The sequence below is a fragment of the Neodiprion pinetum genome, chromosome 1 (assembly GCF_021155775.2).
Source record: "Neodiprion pinetum isolate iyNeoPine1 chromosome 1, iyNeoPine1.2, whole genome shotgun sequence".
Taxonomy (NCBI): Eukaryota; Metazoa; Arthropoda; class Insecta; order Hymenoptera; family Diprionidae; genus Neodiprion; species Neodiprion pinetum.
The window spans coordinates 34,259,576-34,275,834 of NC_060232.1; the positions used below are offsets into that span (position 1 = coordinate 34,259,576).

General features: G+C 42.6%; 1 protein-coding gene across 5 annotated transcripts in view; it reads right to left on the reverse strand.

Annotated features, from left to right (window-relative positions):
* LOC124225029 (Rap GTPase activating protein 1) overlaps positions 1-16,259 on the reverse strand; it is a 139,607-nt gene that overhangs the window by 32,688 nt on the left and 90,660 nt on the right. For all 5 annotated transcript variants that reach the window (XM_046637416.2, XM_046637417.2, XM_046637419.2 and 2 more), the window contains exons 2-3: positions 14,523-14,616; positions 13,603-13,701 (exon numbers count right to left, since the gene is read on the reverse strand). In XM_046637416.2, coding sequence (XP_046493372.1) covers positions 13,603-13,701; positions 14,523-14,616 — 193 coding nt within the window. The remainder of the gene's footprint in view (positions 1-13,602; positions 13,702-14,522; positions 14,617-16,259) is intronic.

The window sequence follows — 16,259 nt, forward strand, 5'->3', positions numbered from 1 at the left end:
CTAACCGACATTGGGCACGGCGTTTTTCGATCATTCTATACGGTAACGATACTCATCGGATACTTGTAATCCGCTGTTGTTTCCGTTGTACGTGTAAAATAAGGAAAACCACCGAAAATATCGTTCAGTCACGCATTAATTTATAGTACGTAATACATACATAGGTATATTGTTATTTTATTTCACGATCAGTAGAAGAAATATCACGCGAGTATAGCGGTAATTTTTCAGTATTTTTAAGCGTGGCTTCGGTTGGCGTTTTTTTCTTATTTTGTTGTAAAAAATTATTTGTATAAAAAACTTTATGCTCGATCGTTGAAGATTAGCCCCGCGTGTACATACGAAACGGCGATTGGCGATTTGATCGTTGAACGGAAGCCGGTCAAGTTATAAAAAAATTAATACCGTACGTAGGTGAAAATCGATCGGAATTTATCGGTGACACGAGGAAGAAGCGTGCTTTGCTATACTTACAGGCATTGAGCTTGCAGGGTGTCCGATCTCGAAGAAATTAATCAACCAGTCCCGCGCACAGGAGAAGCTTATGTAAATAGGTATATGGATATATGTATACGTATATATCACATTTCAGGAAACCTAGCAATTTTCAACACGCAACACCCGCGTGGTCACCGCATCCTCGAGCACTAATTACTAATTGAAGAACTTTGCAATCAAGGTTTAACGGCTGTCACTCGACCTGTGATATATACATATATATGCCGAGGATCGTGAAATAATGAAGTTGCCGTCCATCGTTGTCTTATATTGTTCCGAAGGGCGGCTGTTTTCAAAAAGAGGAACGAAGAATTAGTAAACAACAAGCCCGGAATTGAATTGACGTGTCGATCAAATATTTAAATATTGAATTCTCTTTTAAAGTTTTGTTAATTGAACTTTTAAGTTTTACCTTTTTAATAAACGATGGTTAAAAATCCGTTAAACACGCCAAACACGTAATTCGAAAGTGTTATCTGGTCTTTCCCTGACACATATATATACACACACCCAATCGGCGTAGGAAGTGCGAGTAAAACAAATGAACTAACCGTGGAGGAAATGACGATTTATTGTTAACACCGATCCAACGTCCAATCCATACCTCCGTATAATACAGTAGTTCAAAGTACCGCGTGACCGCTGATTTAGGTTTTAGATTTATAGTATTTCGATGCAAATTCATCTTCAAGGGTTTTCAGGGTCTCTGGATGGAAATAGCAGACAAGAGGGAGAAAAAAAAATTCATCTCATTTACATAAAAATTTGTTTTCTACGGATATTGGAATCGGTAGACCATAGCTGAGGCGAACAACATAAAAAAAAAAAAGAACAAGAAAGAACAAGAAAGGAGACTGAAGACTAGCACACTGAATAATAAAAACCATCAAGACGTAGACAAAAGAATTAAGTTTCAGAGAAGGGTCAGTATGGAAATCATAAGAAACAAGTTAAATAAGACGCAATATTCTGTTGAATAATTTGAACGCAAAGTGGGTAACCGGTGATCATTGGAAAAATCAATTTTCAGAAATTTACGTTGAAATTTAAGCTCTATTCAGGCCGACTGTACAGATACGCGCGCACACACACACACACACACACACAAAACGGTTTGATCCCCAGCATACTGCAGCCGGCGTCGATAATAGCATTGGTTTTATTTTAAACAGGAAGTGTAAATCAGATTGATAGTCGTTAAAGTAGTTTAATGTAAAAAATAAGGTTTGGATTTCGTAAAAGACACCGTATAGGTATATCCTAATTATTCATGCCAGCAGTAGTATACACACATTTATACGTTGTAGGTACATGTAGGTGATATACGCGTAAATTCATTTAAAACGTTCGTGTTTATACCCCGAACTTATATTCGGACGGAAATGGCATGTGCCAGCTGCAAAGTTCACCTGGTTGTCAGTCTGCGATGCCGCCATACATCGAGAAACGTCCGCACGCATACGCCCAGCGTAAGCTGAATGTACATACGTTCCGATCCCCTACACATCGAAGCGCGGGATATTGAAGTGAGACACAGTCACCTGGCTCTCTTTTTTCAACTGTCACTTCTGCCCTCCCCGATCCGTGCCGGTGGTTCAAAGCCCGAAATTTCACGGGGGAAACAATAAAATGAACAAACGAAGGACGAGAAGTTAAAAATATCTAAAAACTGAATGACATTTGTTCCAGAAAGAGATTTTTCACGTTCGTTACAATAGTCGAAATACCGCGGTCTGTTTACGTACGCATGGCAGCAATCATTGGCGCTAATTCAACTAACAAGCTACAAGGTGAATTTCTGCATGTAATACCTACGGATGTACGTATCATTGTAGAGAGAGAGAGAGCAAGTTGCTGAGCACGCGTAGAAACTGCAGCTGCGTCAATACGTCGAAGGCTAGCCGGTAATAAACGGTAATTTACAGAGTAAATAAAAAAAAAAAAAACAGTTGAATTAAAAATAAAAACGCGGGAGATGGCGGCAAAGAAAAAACAAAATGAAAAAAATTATTAACATACTGTATAAATCGCAATTCCTGCCGGTGCACAGCGCGCTGCGTTGCTGTCGTCAGCTACGGGAATAGAAGAGGAGGATCTTAATATTGAATTTAAAGGAATTTTGTTGAAACGAAGCGCAAGTGCGCTACATGGGCTTAAAATAATCACCTAGCCTGCGACGAGCGGAGGGTTCTGCTCATGCTGCGCCATGCGATGCCACCCCTGATGCTTCACCACCACGGAAAATATAACACTGTACGAATATACGTATACGCATTAGTCTATTTCCGTACTATAATTCTCCCCGGCTATTTATTTATCCCGTGCATATGTAAATGGGTTCCAAGTACTTTGCACACCGCTAATGCAGCCGATGCAACGATTATAAGACGCGCGTCTTTACTCCATCTATAATCCTGCAATCAAGGGGAAAGGAAGGAAGGGAGGAAAAGAAAAAAAGGAAAAAAAGAAAATAACCACCTGACTGCGTCGATTTGCTGCCAATCTGTGCCAGTTAGCGATAAAAATGACAAATTTGCTGTCAGATATAAAGCGAGATCTACGAGATTGAGCGCATATCTAATTTTCTCCATGGTGCGGCCGATCAAAATAATGAATGATATCGTATCAAAGCAGCATCGTTAGTCCGCGATATCGTAAATATAATAATATGATAAAGTAATATAAATTTAAATGAAAACAACCTCACAAAGCTGATTTATATTGTGCGCCGCGTAGTCTCACATCAGAGCTGTTGTGAAGAGTGCAGGCCATATGATATTGCGAAAGCATGAAAAGCTTTTTTATCCCCCTGCTTGTCGTCGAAGTAGGTACCTTACATACATATTTTTCCTCGAGCTGATCTCGGTAAGCACACGAGATACACTTGTAGCTACACGTATGCGCGAACCGACGATCGACAGAGAACTGTTAAACGATTCAGCATGCGATAATGTTATTACGATCTATGTGGAAACGAATGATTCATAATGTTGCTACGATATCAACTGCGGTAGTGATCGTAGACATAATTTGAACGGTAAACACACGACTGCAGTAAAAAGAAGGTGTATGTACATGATATATGATATATATGATATACGTATATACACAGATCAAGTATACACGACTTTCCTTCTCAAACGTAATTTATAATTGGTAATTAACGCGTGCCGTAGCTGCAGTTGTGGAACCGTATTAGTTGAACCATCTCGACACGTGCCGTAGAACTTACGGCAGCTTTCGATCAACATCTCAAGGTGAAGTAGCTTCGCGTGTATAACGGTGTCGTTATGCACTTATATGCATGATAATAAAAAAGTTCGAAACACCTTATAATTTACTTATACACGTTCTGGTCTACTAATCTTATAAACCGGGTGACATAGCTTGAAAAATATTCAATCCACCGCTTGCGATTATACAATGAAGAAAGAGAGTCGAAACACGGACAAGGAATTTTTCGACCGCGATAAACGTGGTAGGAATTTTTTTCACCTCGGTCGTCTTTCTCTCTAGGTCAACTGATCGTAAAAGAAACTCGGCATACATCCCCTGTCCGAGCGATTGACACACGCTCATCGGTTATTTTTTCTTCTTTTCACCCCGTATAATATACAAGACGAAAATCCATCACGAGACCAATTAGCGTCAGAGAGGGCCGATATCGGCCGCCGCTGCTCGCGGAGAAGATTTGACTATTTGAGTATTCCAGGGACGCTGTGACAACGAAAAAATTCAATTCAACGCAATTCTCTTCTCTCGGTACAAGACGGCGCTCGTGCGCAACGAATACGAAACTACGTTAAAGGTTGAGAACACCGTTCGAAGTTAGCGCACGTACCCTGGCTGCATACACGCGAGAAGGCGGAGGCGGAGATGGAGGCATAAAGTAGACGGTGTTTTTCGTTCTTTTGCTGCTCCTTACTTTTTCAGATCCCCATACCCTTGGTACCTACCACCGGTGGTCGCGGCAATGGTTGCCGAATGAAACATTCACCATCGGGAACAGGTACCCAATATTGTATACCTAGGCACGAGACTCTCTTTCCTCCCGCAGCGAATATCGGAGGAAGGAACAGAGTCGTTGTAAGGACACCTTATCGCCGATCTTGGTTCTACCGATAAAGCATTAGAGGCGGTTAGCTCCTCGAGATTCAACGGAACTAACAGGTATGTACCTCGAGTTTTACCGAGCGTCCGGATAAGCCTGAGTAGGTATACAGAGAACTCGGTCCTAAACTCGCAATGGGATTGTTAGTGTCCGGTGGAAGGCGGCCGGAGTGCTACATGGTCCAGCAGCAAAGTACGAGAGGAGAGGAGAGGAGAGGAGAGGAGATGAGATGAGATGAAACGAGACGAGACGAGATGAGATGAGAGGTCGTAAAGGGGCAGTATATTTTTTACGTTTTTTTACAACGACCATCAACTCACCTGCATGATAAGTTTGGGCAGAGTGTGCGTGGCACTCGGCTGCTCCGATGTTGGCCTCTGCTGTTGTTGGCCAGAATCTGATCTAAGATCTTGCCTCCACCTTAGTACCCCCATCATATCCAAGCTCCTAATGTTTACCGGTTTATTCGATACTGAAACGCCGCTGCGTTCTGTCCCCCGATCGAAGGCACGGGGTAATAAAACTTGAACGACGATAATAAAACGTACGAGCGATATGATTAGGAGAGAAAATGCATTGGTGTAAAATTGCAGTCATTTGTTAAGTCGTTGCGGCACTTGATACTCGTAATGATCGTTACGCGTGTTTAACTTACGCATTTCCTCACATGCGGTACACACGTTAAAACGTCAACGATTACAGTGACAATGACAACGAAAACGATGACGGGATCACGAGGCGTTAAACACTTTTTCGTAACGAACGAAGAAAATCGGTACTGACGAAGCGAGATTTTAGGATTATTATCCGCGTTGCGGAACAACACTGAGCCACGTGAAACTGCGGCAGCGTCAACGGTTTACTAGTGTTCATTTTTAAATTTGACGAGTGCCGAGTTTTACATGTTTCTAAAACAGGAGTATGAGGTCAGAGTAGAAAGTATTCTCCTCCCGTATGTACTCGTTCACGGTTTACGGTATACTCCGCGTGTACGTCAAACGCTCGAGAACCGCGCAGACAAACCAACCGCGGCAGAACGGAGCGCAACCGCCAACTGGCCTCTGCTGGTAATACATCCGACAAGCGTGAAAAGCAAACGTTAACCGAACTGCGTGCGCAGCTCTCGGCGCACTTCCACCGTGGCTTTCGACCAATCGGAGATCGCCGTCCTTCGGATACTCGGTAAGCTTTATGCGCTCTGCTGGAAAAGCTGCAGTCGCATCGCCTTTGGGTTAGCCAGGATTACGGTCACTTGACATTAGCATGGCATGTCCTGGGAAAAAAAAATTGCTTGTACGAAATATGAGGTAGTATTTATCATCGATCCTCAAAGTGTGATGTAATTGAAAATATCACGAGGCAATGTACAGTTCGTCATAAGTGAAAGGATCCTCGGTGTCAGAGAATTTCGTACATGCTCCTGCAATCAATTTGCACTTAGAGTACAAATTGCCGAGTAGAAGTGCACGTTTCTCAGGCAACCTTTGCCAGGAACCATGTTTCACCTTTCTTCTTTCCTGACTAATTTTGGCCAACGTGTTAGCGTCTCGATATGACTGCGCTGGGTGTCAAGTAATTCACAGGTGCGGGCCTGTTTGCTCTTCGCATTATACCTCTACGTGTAGAAAGTAATTTGGAAAGGTGCATGTATGTCTATAAGATTGTCAGATGGAAGCTAGTAAGTTGTTCGTATAACCGTACGTCACTGTATAACTTACACACTACCGGATAAAAATGTCCGAACGTGATTTGACACAAATGATCTTGACTCAGGTAACTGAAACTTTATCTTTTCATGCATGGCAAGAATTTTCAACCATTTCGACAAGACTGTATAATATTAAACTTATTTCATCTGTTAGAGTATACATGTTTGCTTAGTTCGAAAAAACGAAAAACAGTTAATAACCAAATAAAAGTTTTTCTCTGGAAAGAGATTGAAGTGAGAACAGTGCTGCAGCACCTCTGACTATTTGTAAATATAAACTTTTTCTCAACGCGTGAAAGACCATTCCTAGACAAACCCTTTCAAAGCGTTTGTTCAGAATGACCAAAACGTTTATAATTATTAAATGATCAGGTGGCTAGCTTCTGTCAACAGAAGAAAAAAGTGACTTTCAAATTGTGATAAAGTCACTGATTTCTGTAGAAAACTGATGTATTTTTTTACTTGCAGTTTGTAAACTTTTTTCGGCTATACGTACAGTGTATACGATCCTCGTGCACGAAGCATTGAAAATTATTGTCAGTGGCGGACGTTCATACGTTCATCTGAATTCGTTAAGGACTGTAATTGGTTGTGGCGAGAAACGAAATGAAGACCAAGCCGAGGGAAAAGGGAACAGAGAACCGAGAGGAAGTTTCTGAAAACCGGACAACGAAGAGAGCGCGGGGCCAGGACAAGACTGCTCGACTGCAAGCGGATGTCATTTCGTGGTCGACTTGTTTTCTTGTCTCGTGAAGCACGCCGATGGCCCCCTCTTTCCATTCTTTTGTGTGTCCTGGGACGTTATTTTTATTTTCATCAACTTCATCCGTTGATAGAGACAGAGAGAGAGAGAGAGAGAGAGAGAGAGAGAGCGACGGAGGGGGAGGGAGAAAAAAAGAGAGATGTGAACCACGTCAAGTGAAAAAGAACCGACTCGGGTGAATGGTCGGAGAATGCATGCTACAAACGACACAAAGATCGTACCTACCCGTAGTAATCGATTTTTTTCAATGATTCTATAACCAACGCGAAAGGATTCCATTTGCAGGACGAATTGAAGAATTGGGTTAACTAATTGACGCTCCGAACTCCTTTCCGCAGGACATCTCGAGTAGACGAGGGTAGCTCTTTGCATTCGGAATTCAATTTAAAAAATTTCTTTACGTATAAAACCGGGGCGTTCGAATCTAATTAGAAAGTTTTTCAAAAGACAAAATCTACATTGCCCTCGATTCACTTTACGTATACGCTTCACTTTCGTTTGCGTATCTCTGACATTTTAAAATTCTATGTTATAACTTAAACGTTTTTTTCCCCCCTATTACGTTATTTGACTTACGATTATATTTATACTGATGAGTTACGAGATATTATTACGAAATAGATATTTGTATCCAAAGAACAGTTCGACATTTACGGTAAACATGCATAATTAATCACTCTCACTTATATACTCCCCAAACTTGTTTAGTTTCGATGATATATATATATATATATATATATATATATATATATATATATATATATATAACGCAGCAGGAATATATTTAGCGTAACTCTGAGGATTCATACTTTCATAATTAGGAAATTTCTGCTCAACGTCAGTGGCAAAAACAGTCATAAGAAAATAGATAAACAATAGCGCATAATTTTAATTAGGTACTAAAACTTCATATACAAGTTGTACAAGAACCTACGCCCTTATACATATACGTGCAAAAGTGTTCATAATGAAAGCATGGATGTTAGTCTCGGAAGCGCGAGAACTTGAGCCGTTTATTAGTTTCAACTTCAGAAGCAATTATTTTCGCGAAAGAACTTTACGACGCATTGTACTATTGTACATACATATATAGAAGGGGATCAAACAAAAGACAAGACGGAACAACAAGTGAAAATGGAACGCTGCTCGTGTTTTACCGAAAGTAAAAATGAAAATAGTACCGGATGCCTAACAAAAAGTCAACATAGAAAGAAAATGAGAGGAGGGAAAAAAAAGAAACAAACAATTTCACCCGCAATCGCCATATCGTTCCGTACCTACATCCTGTCATCGAAATCTGGGATCTTCACGGTTACTGCATACCGCCCCGTACGCGCGTATAATGTAGGTCCGCATCCATCACACATACACGCAAGAAATCTGTAAAATCTTTCCGAGTATTTAGCCGAAGCCCTAGCATGACGGTTAGTGTACCTCGCCTCGGTGGCTGGAGCGAAACTTCCGGTGTACCTGTCTGCCGACCGGAAGAGGACTCGCTCTCCCCACATCCCGTAGGACGTTGCGTCTCGCCTCCTTGCATGCGTGCTGCGCATATCGTGCCATATCGTCGTCGTCGTGTTCGTCATCCTTCAACCACCGTCGAGCATAACGAAGGCGTGTCGGTATCAACGCAAGTATGCACCATCGTCGTACAATGGTGATGCCGATTCGCGACAGCTGCACGCCCATTTTTTCTTGGATCCAACGCAATGATCGCATTTTCAAGTCAAGGAGAGAAGTCGGTCTGCAGTTCGCGAAGAAAGAAACCGCAGTTCGCATTCGGCCTTGAGTCGAAATTTTTCCCATTCATACATGAATTATACCTGCGCTAAACCGCGGCGTACAATGAGTTCCGCCAATTACGTGTGTGCGGATGGAGAATTGCGGAGTATATGGCACACACCGATTTTGAATTGCATACGTCGTCTGAAAGACCTCTCTATCAGCAGCAGCAGCAGCAGCAACGGCTGAGCAGCTGTCGCTGCGTTTTTGATGATGGATATTAGGTGCGACCGACTGACCTGTGCGTTGCCAATCTTTTCGATTTATACTCCAACGATCCGTGCATCAAATGCTATGTACGCGATTCTTTTAGCACCCTGAGGATACGTATGCATTACAATATAATAAACTTACGGAAAAATCGTGATTGCACGTATCGCATGCATCGTAGAATGAGTTCAACGATCACGTTGCCCATTATGCCGTTCAGGAGGGGCAAACAACACGAGTATCGACTCTCTGATCGACGAAAATTGCGCAATCATCTTTTGTTATTCTGTTTTTTTTTCTTTTTTTCTTTTTTGAATTCGCAGCTTCATTTTCAATTTCTGTGCGCCTTTCATATAGGTATTTCAATTGCTATTTTACAACAAGTTTATAGTGAAATTTTAAAAACAAAACAACTCGCGGCAGTGGTAGTCAGAATAATCCTAATGCTATGGAAATTGTTCTTTTCCGGGAATTAAAAAGATCTTGGCTCGTTGGATTTTACTTCGCATCCTCGTTTCCGTCTTAACTGCAACCCACTCGTTTTGTTAACTCGTGTTACCGGTACTGTAAGTCCTCTCTATTTGCATTACAGCGGGAACTTGCAGCTAGATTATTTCAACTTGTAGACAATGTACTAGTCAAGTCAGTTTGCACGAACTCCAGGACCTGATCTTACAAAGATAAATTACAATCTTGTAGTTGCTCAGCGGCATCTTTGGGACGATTTCCAGGCTAAATCGGCGCAGTGGCCTGAAATCAATAGCGAAATAAACGTAAGTAGATTTGAAGTGAGGCAGGCCATGAGCCTCCGATTCCGGGTGGTACGTTTACCGACCGAGGATTTACTCTGACCATGCGTATTGCGTTGAGTTACCGACCGATGAGCTGACGTAGTCGCTTGGTTTCTTGCCGAGGACAGTAATCTGCACTACCGACAACTAATAAGATCTACGTTTACCGACTGATAAAAAATTTACTTTTGTTTATCGCCTATTGGCAAACTACAAAGCAAGTGAGAACGAGGAGATATACAAGTTTCCAAGTGGTAAAACAAATTTCTGATGTAACGCACGTTTGACGAATAGAGAAAAGAACCTGGGCACTTAAAACACATGTGTTAAAAATGAAGTTAAAAGTATGGAGGTCATATGGCCAAAAAACGAACGAGACAAAAAAAATCCATTAACAGCAGTTGGGTTGAGAAATACAGGATACATACGCAACATATTAAAGGCGCAACACGAGGAAGGGCTTGACAAACGTCTAGACGCGATGTGCAAAAACGTTAGAGTGCAATGTGATAGAAGATCTCGACGGTTGGGAAGTTTTTTTTTCACCCGAAGTCATCATGCGAACGGTGTAAGAGAGAAATCCCGTGATTTTGTATCGCATTCTTCGGCGGAAACTGATTCGGCAAGGAATTATATCGAAAATCGGAGGACCGTCGACTGGACCGAATTCAACTAACCCCGCAGTATTCCGATAAAAAGGAAAAGAGTCACTCGATGGGTTTAATATAAAATTTTGACCCGCGATGAATGGGTTTTTGTGTAGGACAGAAATGCGGAGAATACGGTACATGGAGGATAATCCGGATTGAGTTCCTCTCTCTTTGTTACAGCATTTTCGAGACGAGAGTATCGGATCCGCGAGTGGAAGCGGCGAAGCGATCCAGCAGCAGTCTTTCATTTTTATCAATTTTTAATAACGGATCTCGTTGTCCTACGATTCACCGGACCGAAGCACTTAGTTCTACGCGCGATATCCTCTCCGTCTCTAACACGAGCCAGAATACCAACCGTGATCTCAAGTGCAGAGCACTTGAAACCACTGCAGGCAAGAGGGAGAGTAGAAAGGGATCAACCTCAGGCATCGGACTGTCGCAGCAGTCCTTCGGCTAATCCCGAATTTTTTTTACGTCCCCTTTCTTTCACAGAGTATGAAAGAATGGCGAGAAACGACCGTAGCCAAGTGTCTTATCGGGCCTCCTTGGGTCACGGTCGTCTGCGGATTTGGAAACGGAATGGAAATCGAAGTAGCAAGAGCTCCGGCCTGCTGTTTGAGCACCCTTGGAGAGACACACGTGGGCATAATGCGCGAGTTTGTTATGTACGTACAGAAGTTTGCCAGGGCCGAGGTAGGCGGTTGGATACTTTGCTCTTTGACACATTTATACATTAGTTGTGTGTAATTCTTATAACGAGGTACTTCTGTGTTGCATGGCAAATGTCAAGGTTGAGAGGACGGGTATTAAGATTGAAATTATACTGGAATTCCTTCCGTCAAAGAAAGTACTGTGTATAGAGAAAGTGAGAGAGTGACTTAAGACTTGAGGTCATTAATTATACACCAATGGAAAATACTTAGTCTGTACAACCAAACGAGAAAATAACAGTGTTTTCGCATAAACAGTAAGTCTTGAAGTTGTAAGTTCTAATCCTGAAAAATATATGCATTGTGAAAGAAGTGAAAATATTTTAACTCGCTATGTATATCACCTGTACAGAAATCTTTAGTTTAATCTCATTAGGATAAAACTGACCGTGATTACATTCTTGGTTTTTCCAAAGCTCAATTTGATCTGTGCAAGAAGTGAAAGCGTAAAATAAATCGAAGTCGGTTTAGATTTTTCCTCGTTCAAACAGAAGCCGTGAGCGAAAGCGCGTAATGTTGTGGGTTCAATACATTATGTCACACATCGAACCACGGTATAATAGGGTGATAAATAATTCCTCGAAATTCACGAACGACGCGCGTCGTAGAAGCAGTCGGATTTGCGGTTCGGTCCGTGTCATCAGAATCAGGCGTGTATGTCACTATCTGACCCAAGGGAATAGTTGGGTTGGCACTATGCTGGGTTAACGGTGAATGTTGATAACCATTCTGTACGTGGTCATAATTGAAGAGGATGTACGTCGTCCGAGTTCGCGAAGCATGGCAAGACGGTTGCGAGCCGCAGTCCTTTTAACCGTCATAAATCTCACCTCCGCAGCAGCGCTTGGAGTTGCAGAATCAAGACCGGCTTTAGAGTGATTGAACAGTTCAAACGAGGAAGTTTAGGGTTGGGCACGCCTCGCAATTGTAGCACGAAGGATGGCCAGGATTAAAGTCGACGTCGTGAGACGCGCCCAAGGCCTTGTTGCATCGTAGCGAGCAGTAGAATATAATTGCAGATTTCATTAGAAGATTAGGATCAGTTTACGCAGCGGGATCGTCGAGCCAGCAGGCGGCCTTGACTTAATTCGATTGTGTCGTTCCTAGGCGGCGAACTTCCTGCTCAATTATTATGCTAATCAATCAGATTCGAATCGTGAACAATTCCCAGCGTACACGATGCATTAACGGTACGGTACCTACAGGGGACTGATACGAATTCGATACGTGTGGTGTTTTTTTTCTTTTTTTTTTTTTTTGCTGTTCCGTTTCCTTTTTTTCTGCATAGCGAGATCGGTTAGCGAATGACCGGCAAAATCATCCCCAATACGAGCAGCGTCGATCGTGGGTCTTCTTTTTTCTGTCACCCCGTAAATCCAATTGGAAACAAAGCGCAAGCCGTGTGGCTGCCTATGCAGGGTATGTATCTGTTATACCTTACAGCTATAATGCCTAGCTATACGCGTACAATGCAACGCCAATTGCGATTGATCCGAGTGACGGAGCAATTTTGTTCACTGTAGCTGGTTGTTTTATACCTTACACCTTGTAGCCCGACGCGACGCAACGCGACGCGACGTAACGTGCCTACTATAACAAGCCGCAGGCTCAAGGTGCATACGCACATACCTTTGTAGTCCTCGGCTAAATCACCGCGAGGGGGTATAAAAAGCGAAGCTAATCGGGTTCATTCATCTAAAGATCGTTAACGATGTTTCTCTGCCTGAGCGCGAGCGCGCGCGTTTGTTAAACGGTATAGGATACCTAACAGTGTGCCTAGGTGTGTTACAAGCTCTGTTATAAGCTGATCGCTGCGAGAATTACAGCAACAAGCAACGCTACACCCCGAGGGCAAACACCGGCTATTTGGGATACCGGTAATAATAATGAACGAATTTCGAGCTCTGTATTCTCTTATACTTTCAGTGTGTGGTTGACGATGAAACCCGAGCGTGTTATTACGAGTAGGACCTCGGCAATCGGAAAGATTACGATGTGAAACGCATGCGATGGTTGGATGGGAAATGAGCGAAGGTATTGCGCATAGCTTGCAACGTCGAGAACCAGCAGTGCGACAAAGGGGCGAGAAAAGTTCAATTAAGCAAGTTTAAACACGCAGCGTTTCTTCTTCGTTACACCTAATACGGTACAGTGCGTATAAATTCAAATTAGAATTGTTCTTCCGAGAAACGAGAGGAAAATTGCCAATTCCTGGATAGTGTATACCTACGGTACAAGGTCTAGGTACGAAGGGCACAGGGTGTAAGTCGGTAATAAGACACCCGCTGCACGAGTAGCGGGAAAACTTTGTCGAGGCGCCGCCCGAGCGTCGTACAGCGTGAACGCTCGTGTCACTCTATTAATTTAAACACTCACCTGAGAGAAGTATGTAGGCAAGGGACAGCGTTGATCATCAAGACGGGAACTCTGGCACCTCTCGAGAAGCTCGAACATATGGTCGGAATGCGTCGTTCCCTGAAAACATGAGAAAATCCGGTTTTAATTAACTTCTGTGACGATATTAATCGAATTGCTTTGAGGTATTTTTTTTTTTTTCCTATAATGGTTGACATATTAGTTTTCCTTCGCTTCTGTCAACTGATGTATACGAAAGCTGGATTTATGATATGATTATACACGCATGACGAACCGTTTGCGGTAAACGAAGTCTGATATCATCTCGACATTTTTCTCCGTATATGTATAATGTTGCGCAGCGATTATAGCTACATTGTGGAATAGTTTGACGTATTTCGAGAAAAACCACGCACAACGGTTTATCTCATTTCCGGACGACTTTCGCTCGGCTATCTTGCCATTCTTTGTCTTCAGCGTCGTCTGCGTCATGTAATAGCGAATTGCATATGAAAACATCTGAAAATTACATAATTTTCCGATTCACGAATAAACTAAAATATTTCGCGTACATCCGAACGAAAAATACGTAAAGTGAACTCTTCGAAGTCTGCGGCCAGGATTGTAAATGTTGAAAAATTAGGTGTCACTGTGAAGTGTTTTCAACGATTTGTACCGAGATAATTTTTACAGCGAGTATCATTTAGGGAACACGGGTCTCTTGACTCGAATTTTTTGGTCTCTGAATTCGCAACTCTGCAGCGTGTACATGGAAACTTATTATAGACACACATGTGCGCGCACATAATGGCTCGTTAAAGTTCTAATGAAAGCAGAGAAAAACGCTTCCGCCGCCTGAAAGCGTGCAAGCCAACAGCCGGCTGGATATGAACAGAGAGAGATAACTCCGTAATAAAGTTCAACCAGTTACTCTTCATTACCTTTACTTTATCCGGATTAACACGGCTGTTTTGCGTATCCTCCGTCCGTCTGGGCTCGGAGTTGCAGTAAACCGATTGGTCGAGCTGCTGCCGCCTGAAAAACAAGGAAAATGCAAATATTAAATAAGAGAATCTTGCGGCAGGTTCCGAAACTTTAAGCTATCTCAAAATTGGCATCGTATGAGAGAAAAAAAAATCACATATTTTGTTGTTTAATATCGAGTCCCATTCTTTTAGTCTCGGTGACTGCAGGAAATTCATTACACTATCATTCCGAGGAAAATTGAAGCGTCAAACGCGCACCACTTCCCGCAGTACTTATCGTTAGTCACCGGGACGGTTGCGGTTGGAATCTGATCGTGAGCTTTGCGAGCTACGGTCGCAACTTCGATAAGCAATGTCAGAGGTATAAAATACCTATCAATGATTATAATTTTACAGCTGATGATTTTACAGTTTCTCATGAGACGCAACGGCGGCGAGAATTATTCGAAAGAAACGCATCTGCCGAATGAATCGAAAGTGACTGCTGCAGCTGCCAATAAACCTCGCGCCCACTGAATCGTACATTAAATTTGACGCTTAGCCTAGGTGCGATAATCGTCGTCATCATGGTTGCATCTACGGTTTTTAATAAAGAGAATTAAGGCGCGTGCCGCGTTACGAAGCGCGGAAATTACACCCCTGTAATTTTAATCCCATATACTGCAGCACCGCCGCAATGAAAACAATGTTTTAATCAGCCCCATTGTAGGCGTTAGCCGCAGAGCGCGGCACGTGAGGCGCGTGAAGATTACACGCACACACACCTGCTCGAATAGGTCTCGTTGGCGTAACAAATTCCGCGTGTCATATAAGATAATTCTGTATAAATTATAATTACGCACGCGAGTCGCGGCGGAGAGAGGTAAAATTATCGCGCATCAGAGGTGTCACGTCGCTCTTTATAACCACGTCGTTACCGTTCACCTGAGGTAAAGAGTCGGTTAATTAACAATTACCCGCTCGTATAATGCACTCGGCCTCTTCCCGCGAACCTTATAAAACCCGGGCAGATGCAGAGCCGGTGGCACAAGGTTGCATTGCGGCAGGTACGCGAAGAAGCTAAGAAATAAGTCAGCGTTAACGCGCGTGAATTGAATTTCCGTGACGTAAAATTTGCGACGCTCATTTTAATGCTATTGTTGTTGTTGTCTATAGCGACGGTTGTGACTATTGTATCGACGTTAATCAGTAATCACTGGCAGCTGTACCAGCACTTATTGTTGTTGTTGTCTTTGCACATAAAACAGATGACGAGTAATTACGTGAAATTCATTGTCAACGACGTAATAGTTCGATGTTAGGGTAAAATGGGAAAACATTGAGTTGGAAGAAGCCAATTCTGTATTATATAGGTATACAAGCTCTGGAGATTGTCCATCTGCCTCGCCTCGTCTTACGCTCAGCTACGTGCGGCAGGTTATTGTCTTCCTTGATACAATACCGAGGAATTGGCGTTAATTAAGGTATATTGACAAAGTAATAAGCCGTCACGCGCGAAATTATCACCGAGGTCATCACCGTTACGTTAGGGGTAGAAATAACAAGGAGAAAGGCGATTCAATGATCCCGAGAAATATAAAAGTGACAGGAAGGAAGAAAGGAGATAAAGAAATAAAGGAAGGGAGAGACAAAAAGGGAGAAAAGCTAGGACAACTCGAATAAATATATAAAGGGAACGAACCGAGTCAGACG